The sequence below is a fragment of the Lichenostomus cassidix genome, chromosome 9 (assembly GCF_008360975.1).
Source record: "Lichenostomus cassidix isolate B80296 chromosome 9, HeHo_3.0, whole genome shotgun sequence".
In the NCBI taxonomy this organism is placed as follows: domain Eukaryota; kingdom Metazoa; phylum Chordata; class Aves; order Passeriformes; family Meliphagidae; genus Lichenostomus; species Lichenostomus cassidix.
This window is the reverse complement of record NC_139490.1, coordinates 1,750,684-1,765,151: the sequence shown is the minus strand read 5'-3', so window position 1 is coordinate 1,765,151 and position 14,468 is coordinate 1,750,684. Positions and strand designations below refer to the sequence as shown.

The following is a 14,468-nucleotide window of genomic DNA, read 5'->3' as shown; positions in this document are numbered from 1 at the left end:
CTCACATTTTCATCCCGATCCTCCGAGACACTCCAAGCTGTCAGATTTTTCCATCCTGCTCTTCTCCTTCGGTTTCACCACAGTTCATCCCTTTAGTGTTTACTGCTCCTAGTGTTGCTGGAAAAGCTGGGAATAAATTTGGATGGCGGGAGCTGGGATGGTGCAGTTCTTGGGGAAAATGTGGTGTGTGGATGGATTTAGGATTTAAAAGCAGCTGTACCTGGCGAGGATGGCTGGAGGTTTAGGTGATCAGGTGTAGTAAACAGAGAACACCTTGGATGCATCATTGCAGGAATAATTCTGGAATTCTGTGGAAGGAGAGGAGAGGAGAGGAGAGGAGAGGAGAGGAGAGGAGAGGAGAGGAGAGGAGAGGAGAGGAGAGGAGAGGAGAGGAGAGGAGAGGAGAGGAGAGGAGAGGAGAGGAGAGGAGAGGAGAGGAGAGGAGAGGAGAGGAGAGGAGAGGAGAGGAGAGGAGAGGAGAAAGATATCCACAGATATGGCTGGGATTGGAATCCGGAAAGCTGTGGAGAGTCAGGATTGGGAAATCATCAGCTAATTCTGGGAGTGAGATTCAGCCGTGATCCTTGCCTTGGACAACTGTTAGGAAATAACAGATGAATTGGGAATAGTTCTGTGGAAGTGATCCAGGTGGAATAATGAGCAAAAATGGGAAAAATCCCCACAGAGTTCCTCCATCCTTGGGGAACACCAGGTGAGGTCACAGCCCTGAGGTGAGGGACAAACACACCAGCATCCCCAGAGATTTTGGGGGAAATATTCATGAATTTGGGAAATCAGAAATCAATACCTGAGTGACAGCAAAACATTGATTTGCTACCAGCCCTTTTTGCTGAGAAAATCAACTTTATCTCTCCAGCTCACAGCTCTGCCCCTCAGAGGCTCTCAGAGGCTGTAGGCCTCGCTTGGCCTTGGGGTTGAATCTTGGCTCAACCTGAGGGGTTCATTCCCAAAAGGCAGGAATTTTAGCAGGATTTGGGGAGAAAAGGCAGTGAGGGGAGCAGTTTGTTATCCCTGTTTGTGTGGTTTACAGGGAGAATCCCCCAAGTTCCTGGGATCAGAGGTTGGAGCAGCATTCCACTTGTTCCCCACCGCGGGACAAAAACCCACCCAGCCCTGGGGATATCTTGGCTTTCTCTGAATTTCAAATCTATTTCTCCTCACAAACATCAGCTCAGGTTTGCTGACATTTCTGTCTCTCCTCCTGGAAGTGAAAGGTTGGATATTTTTGGGAGCGTTGCCAAAACATTAAGCTCTGCTGCGTAAGTTGTTTCGCTCCACGCTGCCGATAAAAGGTATTTGCTTTTTGTTGTCTCAAGGCTTGCCATGAAATCTGAAAACCCCAGGCTGTGTCACTTTAATATACAAACACTCGGAGCAATACAAAAGCCTTAAAATCAAAGCTGGGCTGTTATCTCTTCAGAGCAGGAGCTTTTTCAAGGAGCCTCGAATGCAGTAGCAGAATCACTTCCAGTTTGCTGCTTTGAAGTTTTTATAGTGTGCTATCATGGACCTTTAATCCGTGCTGGGGCTGCTCTTCAAAACAGGAGGGAATTGCAAAGTGAAGCAGAAAAGGGAAAGGAACTGCTTGAAAGAGTGAATTTGCTGTTCACAAGAGGGGCTGGGGTGAGGAATCCTGGGCTGGGCTGTCCCTGGCATTGGGATGGTGCTGGGATGGCCCTAGTGGGGGGAAATGCAGATAGAAAATAGATAAAAGATAAGAAAAAGTAATAACCAATAATAATAATTATAGTAATAATAGTAACAATTGTAATAATAGTAATAATAATAATAATAATAATAATAATAATTGAAAAGATAGAAAATCTACTAAATGACGACTACAACACTCTCAAATGCCACCCAGAGTGTCTGTGGCTGAGGGCTCAGCTCCTGGCAGGCACTGCTCATTCCCCTCTGTAAATCCTGAAGTTATTTTCCCCCTCAGCTGAATAATTCCCTGCTCAGCCTCTGCTCTCCATCCATTCCGTGATGCAAAGAGCTGGAGATCTACTCGAACTTCTGCCTTGTTAATAAGTGCAATTAAAAACCTGTGTCCCTAATGGGCTAGAAAAACAAAATTACTGTGTACCATGTTGTTTATTGAAACTGTGTTCCAGGAAAATGTCCTTTAAATGGTCACTTGTATTTCCCTGGCATTGAATCCCTGAGGTTGGAAAAGACTTCCTGAGATTGTGGAGTCCAACCTGTGCCCATTCCCCACCCTGAGTGCCACATCCAGGTGTTCTTGGAACACAATTTCTTTCATCTTCCCTTTTTCTGACTATTCCACTTTATTCCCTCCTCTCCCTTTGTTATCTCCCTTCTCTTTTCCTACATCTGCCTCCTTGTTTCCCCATCTTTTTGACTTTGGTGTGATTTAGCTGCTCCTGAACCCCAGGGATGTGAACAAAAACACCTCCAGAGCATTCCCTGCTCCCCACGTGCCTTTGGGCTCAGTAACCAGAAAATGCTGATCACACAGGCAGGAGAAATTATATTTTTTATTCTTTGACGTGTACATTTTTAGAGGGAAGAGAATAACATCCAGGCATTGGTGTTTGTCTGAACTGGGGCCTGATTTATGCCTCTCCTTCTCTCAAGGGTACAGCTCTGGGTGTTTGTGGAGTGAAATGGCTCTAGAAAATGAGCAGGCTTTGGGAACTATTTATGGATTGGAATTGGCTGCTCTGCTATTTAATGAAGTCCCTGTCTTTGAGGCTGTGCCATTTAATTAAGTGCTTTATATAATTACTCTCTGACATCAATTCTGTCCACTCTGGGAGGTTTGTCTTTTCCTCCTGAAGGAGGTGTTTTATTTCATGGGAGTTTCTGGGGAGAAGGAGCTGCAGATGAATCCCAAGGCAGGGTGAGATCCTGCTGTGGCCTTCTTTTTTCCTTGGTCTCCGATGGCCCTAAAATTCCTCTGATTCCTCCTGTTTTTAGGGAAAATTGCTACACAACAGCCACAGCATCTCTTTTTTCAGAGCCTTCACATCCTCACCTCTCAGACCTGTTAACTCAGAGGGAAAGTTTCTTTCTCTGGAAAACCCTTTTAAAGTTAATTTCCCCCTTTTGTTATTGTTTTCTAAACCCCTCAGAGATTCTCTCAATTCTCAAATTCCAGCTGTAACAACCAGACAGGGTTTCCCATTAACAATTCCCTAATAACCTCACCACAATCAATCATAATTACCCCACTATTTATACATCTTGGGATTCCAGGAGCCTTTTTAAGCACCAAGTTGTGCCACAACCTTAGGTTTCAGCTGCTTATCACCCACATGATCACAAAAATCTCTTTTCCTGGCAGCCTGGTGTTCCAGGAGCACACGGAGAGGAGACAAAAGTTTGCTTTATTCCGGCTTAGTTTTACAGGGACAGGGAATGTGGAGCTTTCCTGGCTGCCTCCAGCTCATTCTTTGGGTCAATAATTGGCCTTTTCAAACCCAAAGGGAGGAGAGGAGCTCAGAAAATAACCATAAATGAACACTGAACCAGAGCTCAGTGAAGCTCAGAGTTATTTCCCTCACAAATTTGGATTTCTGGAGGAAAATGCCACCAGGCCCCTGGGGTGAATCCAAGGATGCCACCTGTTAACTCTTTGTGTGCAGGTTTGTGCCAGCTCTGGAAGGGACAGGAAAATCCCAGTTGTGTCTCCATTCCTCTGGAATTCTGGATCCCTCTGGAAGAGCTGCTGGGATGAACCCTGAGGCTCCTCAGCTCCTCTGTCCCACCCTGAGAGGTTTTATCTCAATCTTCCTCCCAGCTTTGGATGCAACACCAGGCTAATTATTCGTGGGATTTCTTCATGCAGCATTTTTTCAGGTCACACTTAAAGGGAAGATTAAGAATTGTTTCCAGTATTAGATTTATCCCATTTAGGAAAAGCCTTTTTCAGGACAGGACTTGGCTCCAGGGGACAACATCTGGCCACAGCTCCTGCTCTAGGTTCTCTGCTTTTAGGGAAAATTAATTATTTAGGGAACCCCCTGCTTCTCTCAGGGGATTTATGCCTGAGGAGGGCAAAATGTGAATATTTTATCCAATGACACTCTGTTGTTATCTGAACATTCCTGGGTGTTTTCTACTCGCTGAGCTTTGGAGTTGTAGGAACTTACAGCAATATTCCATTTTGGAGTGCTAGGCAGAGTGGGAGACAGGTTTGTGACCAGATGGTAGAACGCTGGTGAAATTCTGAGCAGGTGAAAATTGAGATTTTTTTGGCCCCCCCTTGTAACTCACCCAGACTGAATCTTCCTAGCTCTTGATTTCTGCTTGGCACAAAGTGAAGTCTCTAAATCAGGAGAGACCATTTAGACTAAAATATTCCACTCCTCTCCCTCAGTGCTCGGAGGGAGAGAACAATGGCAAAGAAAGATGAATGCTTCTTGCTATTTAATTGAGTCTAATAGGCTATAAATACATTTTTTCCCTCAACTACAGGAGCAGAATGAAAGGCTCCTGGTAAAACTGGTTTTTTCACTTAAAAAACCTCTGCTCTTTGGAAAATCTGCAGCACAGAGACACCTGTGGAAATCCCCTGGAGTAGTTTCAGGGCATTTTAATTCCTAATAAAAGCTTTCAGTTGAGGGGCTGCATTGATGGAGGGTTACAGTCACCGAGTTTGAAATGCCATTGAAAGTTGAGTCATGTTGCAAACCTCATTATTTCTTTTTTACCTTCAACGTTGGATTTGATGAGCTCAGTGAAATGCAAAATGCAGCATTTTGCTGTAGCAAAAACATCTCCTGAAACGAGCAGCTCGACACCTGTGTGAATTCAGGGAGTTCATGTCCATTTTTAGGGTTTCTTTTTGGGGTTTTTGCTCTTTCTCCCACTTCTGCTTGTTTATGCCAATGGAAAAATCAATCCTCCTTTGCTTAGGTTTGATTCCAGAGATACAGAAAATGTTTCAGTTCATCCTGTTTGGGTGAAATGTTCCTTCAAATGCCATCCCTGCTCCGGAGCTCTGGACACCTTGACATTTACTAAATAAATAGGTAATTTGGGACCTGGATTTTTCTGCATTCTGAGCTGGTAATGGCCAAGTCTTTTCAGGCATTTTAAACCCTTTTTTTTTTTTACATACCTTCATTTCACATTCAGCTCATCTCTGTTAATGACCAATTAGCATAAAAATCAGGTGAAATCTTGACATCCCTATTTTTTTTTTTTTTTTTTTTTTAGTACTTCCATCACACATATTTTGCTTTGTGCCATTAACTAAATCGTGCCCTTTGGTAAATTCAAATATTAGGATATTGCTGTCGCTTCCCAATGGCTATGGGGTTGTTTGTCAGAATTATTGCTGCTCCTTCATCCTCCAGGATTTCTGGAATTCATCACCTTGACAAGCAGCTCCAGCTCCCTGTTTGTCAGAACTAACAGGAATGTCATCAAACAACTGCTTCGTGGCTCTTTTTGGCTTTAATTTCCCCCCCTAATCTTCATTTTTCTCCTAAAAACAGGCCTGGATAATAATTGACTTTCTAATTAAAATTCAAAGTTTGTGGCTGCAATTTAAGTGCTGATGCTTTTCCTTCTGCTCCAGGAATAATTCCTTTATTGCTAATATTCTTGATTTTTGGGGTGTATACATGTTGTTGTCAGAATAATCTGAATAAATACTTGGGGAGGTGTAACCCAGCCCAGTTGGGATTTGATGTTCCCATGGATGGTGACTCCACAGCCTCTCCAGGCACCCTGTGTTTGACCAGGAAAAAGGAGCTTTTCCTCAGTTTTCCATGGAATTTCCTGCCTTTCAGTTTGTGCCCATTCAGGATAACGATGAACAGAAATTACTGAGTTGCTGTGCTCACATGGAAAATTGTCCTGTTCCTTGTAGGGATGTGATTCTCCAATCTCTGATGGAATTATTGAGAAATAATTGATAAATTCCCAGGAATTGCACTCATTTGCTGGGGGAGGACATGGAAATTCTCTGCAATCCATAAACCAAACACAGATCTGGGTTTCTGATGTTGCACAGATTTGCTGATCCTAAAGGAACATTTGGGGATTCCAGGAGCTGTCTGTGAGATCCCAGGGCAGTGGTGAGCCCAGAATGCACATCATTAATACATGAATGAGGTGGGGTTGGTGTTAATTGATAGTTGTGGTGTTAATTGATAGTTTTAGTGTTAATAAATCGTTTTGGGGTTAATAATTCTTCCTCCCCATGATTCCCCTAAAGATCCAGGCTGGAAAGCTGAGGTGTTCAAGGAGAAGCACATCTGGCAGATCCCAGAGGGAAATACCACTCAGGGAATTCCAGCTGTTGAGCAGATAATGGGGGTTGGATCCATTTCCATGGATTTCCATGGGAAAAGGGAATGTGGGTGAGCAGATCCTGCACTGGATTCATGGCTGGAATTCCCAGAGAGCAGAGTTCAGGCTGGGAATAACAGGAGCATTTCCTGTGGAATGGGAATTCATCCTCTCCCAGCAGAGATCATGAACTCCCCAGGGCTGGGGAGGATTCTGTCTGGGAATATTTCATAGAAATATCAAATATAAATATAGAATATTTTAAAAATCATATTTTTCAAGATGATTTCTTCATTCACAGTGAGGCAGGAGGTGCTGGGGAGGATTCTGCCTGGGAATATTTCCCTATTTTTCAAGGTGATTTCTTCATTCAGAGGGAGCAGGAGGTGCTGTGGTCCTGAGTGGAGGTGCCAGACGAGATAATTATAATGATGCCCCTTGCCTTGATGAAATTAACCTTTTAATGAGCTTCCAGATTCCAGAACATTCCTGGTGGCTCTGCAGAGGGCAGTGGGACAGAGCAGTGTCCATGCTTTGTGTCCCCTGGAGCTTGGCTCCATCCCACAGAGCACGGGTTTGTCCGTTTTAATTAATTAATTACACCCAGCTATTAACAACACAGCTTGTACAAGTGTTTCATGAACCACTGCCTGATTGGAAAATAGGAAATAATTGGTTTTTTTGGGTTGTCACCTGTGCTGCTCTATGCCCAGCTGTCCCATGTGTGTCCCTGCAGTGTCCCTGCTGCTGGGAGGGACAGCAGGACGTGGCATTTTGCCATCCCAAACCTCGGTGACTTCCGTGCTCCTCGTTCCAGGACCCTTCAATAATTCTCCTTGAGCAGCAAGTGACAAGGGCTATTTTCAGGGCTGGACGAAAATGCGTAATTGGGAGCCATAAATCATCATATTTTTATTTTTATCCACGTGGGGCTGAGGTTCTGTGCCTTGCTGGGAGCCATAAATCCCCAGCCAGGCTGTGCCAGAGGAGACTGAGCTCCCTGTGCTCCAAAATCCCAAATTCTCCTTCCCACTTGACAGAGCCCAGTGCTCGCTGGGCAATTCATTATTTCCTGCAGCTGAAGCAGCTGTGGATTGCTGTAATTATGGATTTCATACATCTCTGGCAATCCGGGGTGAATGCTAATTTGAACTTGAACTCCTTGCAATCAGGTTCATGTCCTCATTATTCCACAGTGGCTGAGGAAGTAAAGATGTTTGTGAGCTAATGTTTGGCCTGCTGTGGAAATAACTGTTTAATACAATAACAGTGGGGATTTTGGTGGTGTTGAAAGTCCCAGCAGAGAACTTCTGAGCTCCTCAAACATTTTTTTTTTCAATTGGGAGCTGGGCTTTTCTGGGATACATTATTGTAGGGGGAAAAAAAGACATTTTTAAATAGAAATTTTAAATAGAAATTTTAAACAGAAATAATAAGCTAAATGCGCTGCAATTTTGGACTGAAGGAAAAATTTCTATTGGCATGTTCATCCTGAAATAGTTGTTGCTTTAGAGGGCAAACTGTCTGTCCTGGTGCCATTCGTGGATCCTGAATGATCCCCTGGAGAGCAGATGATGTTTTGCCATCATGTGTTTTCCCTTTGGAATGACTATTCATAGCTCCATGTCCTTATTCCAGGAGGTTTGCCTCAGCAAAATCCCACTGATTTCAGGGGAGCTGTCCTGCTGGTGAAGGACAGGCAGCTGATCCGAAATACCAGGGCTGGGAGAGGAATGGGAGTTTTTCTGGAATCAGTGGCACATTCTGGAAGGGGAATTTTGGGATTTGATCGCAGCCTTTCCCACGTGGAGAGCTTGAGGAGGTGATTTGTCTGCTGTGAGTTTGGCTCTCAGGGAGGCAGCAATCCATGGAATATTCTTTGGCCACTTCCAGAGCACCAGGAGGCTGAGAAACAACTCCTGGAATGGTAGAAAAATGGATTTATTTCCATTAATTACCCCATGTCTGAGCAGGAGAATGTGCTCACAAAATTCCTGGAAGCTGGGATATCTCTCCCAGAATGAGAGATTGACTTCCAGGGCTTTTATTTAACCTGGAGTGGGATTTTTTTTAACCTAGGAATCCTAATTTATAGCTCCATGTCAATATACAGATATTCCTGTTCTGTCCTTTTTGGAAATGAACAGGAAAACCTTAGAGAATTGCTGCAAAAATTCCCTGCTGGACTTTCTGGAATACATTTCTTGTCCACAACCTCATTATTCCGTGGTTTTTACTTTCCTGTTGAGAGCTAGCTAATAAGTTAAGTGTACTTTTTTTAGAATAATGACTTGTGGGGGTGGATTTGGGCTTTAAAAAAAAGAAAAAAAGAAAAAAAAAATGCAAGTCCAAAGAGCTGTATCTAAAAGTATGTTTGCTAAGGAGTGCTGGTGTGAGATGTGGGCTGTGAAATTCCAAATGGGATCATCATGGATTGCAAACAGCACCTCGGGCTGGAATGTTTGCCATGAGCTTTGGAGGATTGAGTCAGTGTGGGTGGGGTGGTGACAGTGACAGTGACAGTGACAGTGACACTGACAGTGACAGTGACAGTGATCCCCACCCTGGGAACACCTCTGGAGATGGAGATTCTCTGGGATCTGCTGGGATTCAGCATCCTGATCTCATGGAAGGCTTTCCCGGGGATCCCTGAGGCTCAGAACAGCAGGAAGGATTTGTTGGAGTGATCCGTGGAACTGAGGGGTTTCAGCTCTGGGTTTTTTTTGGGATGAGCAGGGGGGAATTTGCTCCTGAGGCTGCAGAGGACAGGAATGGGATCAGCCACTCTCTGGGTTTTTTGGGATGAGCAAGGGGGAATTTGCTCCTGGGGCTGCAGAGGACAGGAATGGGATCAGCCACTCTCTGGGGTTTTTTTGGGATGAGCAGAGGAGAATTTGCTCCTGAGGCTTCAGAGGACAGGAAAGGGATCAGCCACTCTTCCACTCTGCTCCCTCTGCCTTCCCAGTCCCAGGAATCAACTGATCCTAAATCCTGCTTTTTAGGGATCAGTTTGACTGCTCTGTAATTCCACTTCTTTCCCTTTGGATTATTTTCCAAGTGCCATAGGAATCATCTGATCCTAAATCCTGCTTTTTAGGCACCACAGTTAACCTGACTGCTCTGTAACTCCACCTCTCTCCCTCTGGATGATTTTCCAAGTGTCCTTCCCAAACAGCATCCCCTGGGAATTTTCAAACTCCAGTCCTTAAAGGGATTTTTTCAGCCCCATTACCTGCTGCTCCTGGCTGGATTGCAGTGCCCCAGCCAGCTGGAAAATATCTCCTCTTTACAAGCACGTCCCAGCCTGTTCCTCCCTGTTCTGCCTCGGGATTTTGGTTCTCTGCCTGGGATTTGGCTGCCAGAGGATGCAGCAGGACAGGTGGTGACTCGAGGGAGAGGTAATGAGCAGTTTAGTCCAGAGAGACATGAAATCCTGGAGCTTTTAGGGCATCACCTGTCAGCAGCTCCTCTGCTCAGCAGTGCAGCAGCATTTTTCCTTCTTTTTTCCTTATTCCCAATGGATTTGTGGAACCTTTTCTCACTGCCTTTGCTCCAGGTGATTTTATTTCTTTGTTTCCATTCATTTCTGGGTTTATATTCTTTTATTCTCTGTACATTCTCATGTGGATCTGTCCTTGAGTCTGAGATCCCTGAGCAGCTCAGGGCTTAGCCAGGCTCATCCCTGGGGTTTTCTGCACCAGGATACTTTCCACTCCCATTTCCCTCAGGTTTGCTCCCAAAACTTTCTTGGATTTGCAGCTTTGGCACTGAAAAGCCTCAGGAATCTTTGTGTCCTTCCTTGGACTTTAAAGATCCTCCAGTTGCCTGCCACCTTCCCCTCTCCCAGCTTGCTCCAAGCTGGATTTGGGCACTTCCAGAGATGGAGAATCATCTCTGAAGGAGAAAACTGCTGGTGATCCATGTGTTTTTGGAGGAGAGGGAATCCTGTGGAAAGCAGGGACAGCAGGATCTCAGTGTGGATTTAAATCCTTCACTGGTGTAGGGAATGAAGGGCAATTCCTACACCAGCAGTGCCACACTCTGCCTGGATTCTGTCTTTTCCCTGCTCCTGGAATGTTGGCATAGCTGGAAAGGCAGAATTAATTATCCCCAAGACATTAATATCAGGGATTTGTGGTCTCCTCCTGTCCCTGTAAATCAGGGTGTCGATGGCAGGCAGTGAAATCTCCACGTGTGAAATGGGAAGTTGTGTGGATAATTAATGGCTGCTCTGCTAATTAGATCCCTCAGAGCTCCCCATGCCAGCAGCCTGACCTTCCCGAGGCTCTTGTGTTCCACACTGCCTTTCCACAGGGTGGTGGAGCTGTTTAACACTCATTAATTAATGAGAATTAATGAGTTTGGTCACGGAGCTCTCCGGTCACTCCTTGTTCCCACACAGAGGGATCTCCATTTGTGTGGAAAACCAGAATTTGGGATGCTCTGCCTCCCTCCTCCTCTTCCTCACCACGGGATGAGCAGCATTCCCAGGGCTTGGAGAGGAATTCCCACTGAGCAGCATTTCCAACCCAATTAATTCAAAATTCCTTGAGGGTATCAGTGCCAGAAATATGAAATCTGGGGAAAAAAACCCTGAATTTTCAAGATTTGGTCATAGAGCTCTCCTTGCCCACACAGAGGGATCTCCATTTCTGTGGAAAACCAAAATTTGGGATGCTCTGCCTCCCTCCTCCTCCTCCTCCTCCTCCCCACCACGGGATGAACAGCATTCCCAGGGCTTGGAGAGGAATTCCCACTGAGCAGCATTTCCAACCCAATTAATTCAAACTTCCTTGAGGGTTTCAATGCCAGAAACATGAAAATTTGGGGGAAAAAACCTGAATTTTCAAGGTTTGGTCATAGAACCCTCCTTGTTCCCACCTGTGCCACACAGAGGGATCTCCATTTGTGTGGAAAACCACAGAATTTGGGATGCTCTGCCTCCCTCCTCCTCCTCCTCCTCCTCCTCACCACGGGATGAGCAGCATTCCCAGGGCTTGGAGAGGAATTCCCACTGAGCAGCATTTCCAACCCAATTAATTCAAAATTCCTTGAGGATTTCAGTGCCAGAAACATGAAATTTTGGGGGAAAAACCTGAATTTTCAGGGTGGGGTGGGTTGGTGAGGTCAGCATTGGGATGTGCTGAGGATGAGGAAGGATATCCCTGCTGGGTTCCACCCACCAAAACTCCCCTGAGTCTTCCAAACTTCCCCAAAATTTCCCAAATCAGAGAGGCTTTGCCCAGGCACCACCTGATTTCTGGTGGAGCTTCATCAAGGAGCCCTTAATGAACATTTTGACATTTCCTTCCCCATGCACAGAGCAGCAGGAAGAGCCAACTCAGAGAGGCAAATTTTAGTTTCATTTCTAAAAGGGAAATTTCCTTTGGAAATGTCTTTTCCATCAATTAAAAAATGGGATTTTGGGAGGGACAGAAGGCTGCATTTGGGTTCAGGCTGCTGGAGAATGAGGGATTTCAGCAATTCCTGATGGGATTTTTGTGTCTGGGGGGAGTTTCTTCAGTGAACAGAGAAAAATGGGATTTTTTTTTGGTGAATAAGCTCTGCGAGTATATTTCATCGTGGATCTTTTAAAATATATTCTCTCTATATGAAATATTAATTTTCCATGGTAGGACGAAATACCCTAAAGTCAATTAAGGTATTAAAGTCAATCCTTTCTCTAATTTGTTTCAGACTGGATTCCCAGGGGGATATGCTGAGTTTTGGTTTTAGAAAAGAAGTGACCACAGAATTGCTTTCCCATGGGGATGATGATGAGGGAAACTCACCAATAAATCGAATTTCTGAGCTCAGGTGTTTTCCAGGAGCACAGAAATCCCCCCAGAGGAGCAAATCCATTCTCAGAGGAAACATTAAACACAAATTCCTGAGCTTGGGCTAAAATAATCCGTGCACAACGTGCCTTTTGGCCTTCCTGTGGAAAAAACAGCTCTTAAAATAAAATATAAATTAGGCTGTGCTCGTGTGAGTTTTCCAGGAGGAATTCCCTCAGTGTCCCATGGCTCAGCAGGCAGGGACATGGAACACAACTTCTGGGATATTTTCAGATTGCAGTTTAATCAGTGATTGACTTGGGAAAACGAAATGTAACCCCAGGAAGAGCCTGGAGCAGAGCAGAGGGAACTTCTGGTCACTCCCAGGCTGGAATAAAACAACCTCCTTATTTATTTTTCCTTTTTTTTGCCCTGAGATTGGCAGGGAAATCAGAGCACAGAGCCTTGGCTGCATCCTCCTTTTCCAGCTCTGCCAGGGATGAGGAGCTGAAAAACCCCAAAGCTGGTGAGAAAGAGGGAATTTCCATTCCCTGCTGGAGTGGCAGTGGGATCCTTCCCGGGGAAGGATGGAAAACGGTGAAAATCAGGATTTTGTGTCTCCCCAGGTGTCAGAAGGTGCCAAAGGCAGCTGCTCTCAGGGGTTACTCCTCTGTTACTCCCTTTTTACACACAGCTAACATCAGTCCAACCATGCCCCCTTGTGTTAATTCCCTCTCCCGAGGGCCTGGAGCAGTGGGAGGAAGGAATTAAAGGAATTTTCTGTGTGTTTGTATGGAAATATTTACAGCTTGGTTGTGTGTGAGGAGCAGGTGAGGTGATTCCACTCTGGGCTTCAAAATGTAGGAAAAAAACACATAAAATTTGATTCCACTCTGTGGTTTAAAATTCCAAATGCATCAAATTTTGGCTCCTTTCTGTCATTTTGGGCTTTCAGATTCTGAATAAAGAATAAAGAATAATCTGAGATTTGGTTGTTCTGTTTTCCAAATCCACCAGCTGGGCTGAAGCTGTGGTGTGGAAATCCAGCAGGGGTGACACTTTGTGAATGATCAGGAATTCCCTGATGGATGAAGGGTTGAACCCCAATTTGGGGGGATTTTCTCCTTGCCATCCCCAACCCCAATTAATGAAAGGCATTAATTACCCTCCTCCTCTCTCCCCAGTCTGCAGCAGAGTATGTCAAGTCTCGCCTGCCCGAGGTCCTCAAGCAGCACCTGCAGGACTATGAGAAGGACAAGGAGAACAGTGTTCTGTCCTACCAAACCATCCTGGAGCAGCAGATCCTCTCCATCGACAGGGAGATGCTGGAGAAGCTCACTGTGTCCTATGATGAAGCAGGTATGGCTGGGATTCTTCATCATTTACATTTTGCTGCCCAAAAAAAAAAAAAATCACTCATTTTCAATCTTGCTCCAAACACCTTGTGCAGGTTGAACTCTTGTCCTCATTTTTGTGAAATGTTTTGGGTTTTTTTATCCCCTGGAGTCAGGCTGGGCTGAGAAGTGTTCCCCATGAGTGATGGGGTGCCAGGGAGCTGAGAGGACACTGATTTTTCAGCCAGCTCTGTGTGCTCTGATGGTGATTGATCTCCTGTAGCTCTGCATTCCCTCTGCTTCCACCTGCACAGTTTTTTGCTCTTTTCTCCTTCACAAATATCTGCTTTTTGGGCTCTTCCAGCTGAGAGTGGCCTGGGAAGGCACAGAACTTGGTTTGAAACATGACAGGATGGACAGACAAACCCAGGCAGTTTTGGAGACATTTTAACAGTGCCATCCCAAAGGGTTTTCAGGTTGGATATTTGCTTTTTCTAGCATTTTGATTTCAAGCAGTTAGAAATGTCTCCCAGCTTTTGGATCCTTCACAGAGTTCTCCTGATGAGTGTAATTTCCAGTTAGACAACAACAAAGACACATTCTGGATGCTTTTCACTGATTTTCCTAAACTAACCCCCAGCATATCCCAAATCTTACCAAGTTTCTTCATGATTAAATTCAAATTACTGGCAATATTGTAAATAAAGGCTCAAACAGCAAGAGCAGCTCCTTATTTAGTGCTGAATTCCCATTCCCAGCAGGGAGGGCAGTGGAGGTGTGAGCAGAGCTCTGAGCTGCTGTTTTTTGTTCTCCTCTCATGGCTAATCTGGATCTCACCATCCTTGCCCAGCTTCCCTCCCCAGCTCTGCCATCCAGCATTTCCTTGGGACACAAAAAGGGAATTTATCCTCCCTGAGTCCCCATTTTGCTGTTTCTCCTTAATCCCTGCTGGTTTTTCCTCTCCAACTCCCTCATCCCCTTGGGTGCTGAGCTCAGCTCCAGGCTTTCCTTAGTTGTTTTAGACAGAATTGGAGTTTGGAATTGAGATTTTCCTGCAGTTTGGGTGGAT

General features: G+C 45.0%; 1 protein-coding gene across 1 annotated transcript in view; it reads left to right on the top strand.

Annotated features, from left to right (window-relative positions):
• PPM1L (protein phosphatase, Mg2+/Mn2+ dependent 1L) overlaps window positions 1–14,468 on the top strand; it is a 61,083-nt gene that overhangs the window by 39,125 nt on the left and 7,490 nt on the right. Inside the window, exon 2 of the mRNA XM_085068942.1 lies at window positions 13,250–13,424. Coding sequence (XP_084925068.1) covers window positions 13,250–13,424 — 175 coding nt within the window. The remainder of the gene's footprint in view (window positions 1–13,249; window positions 13,425–14,468) is intronic.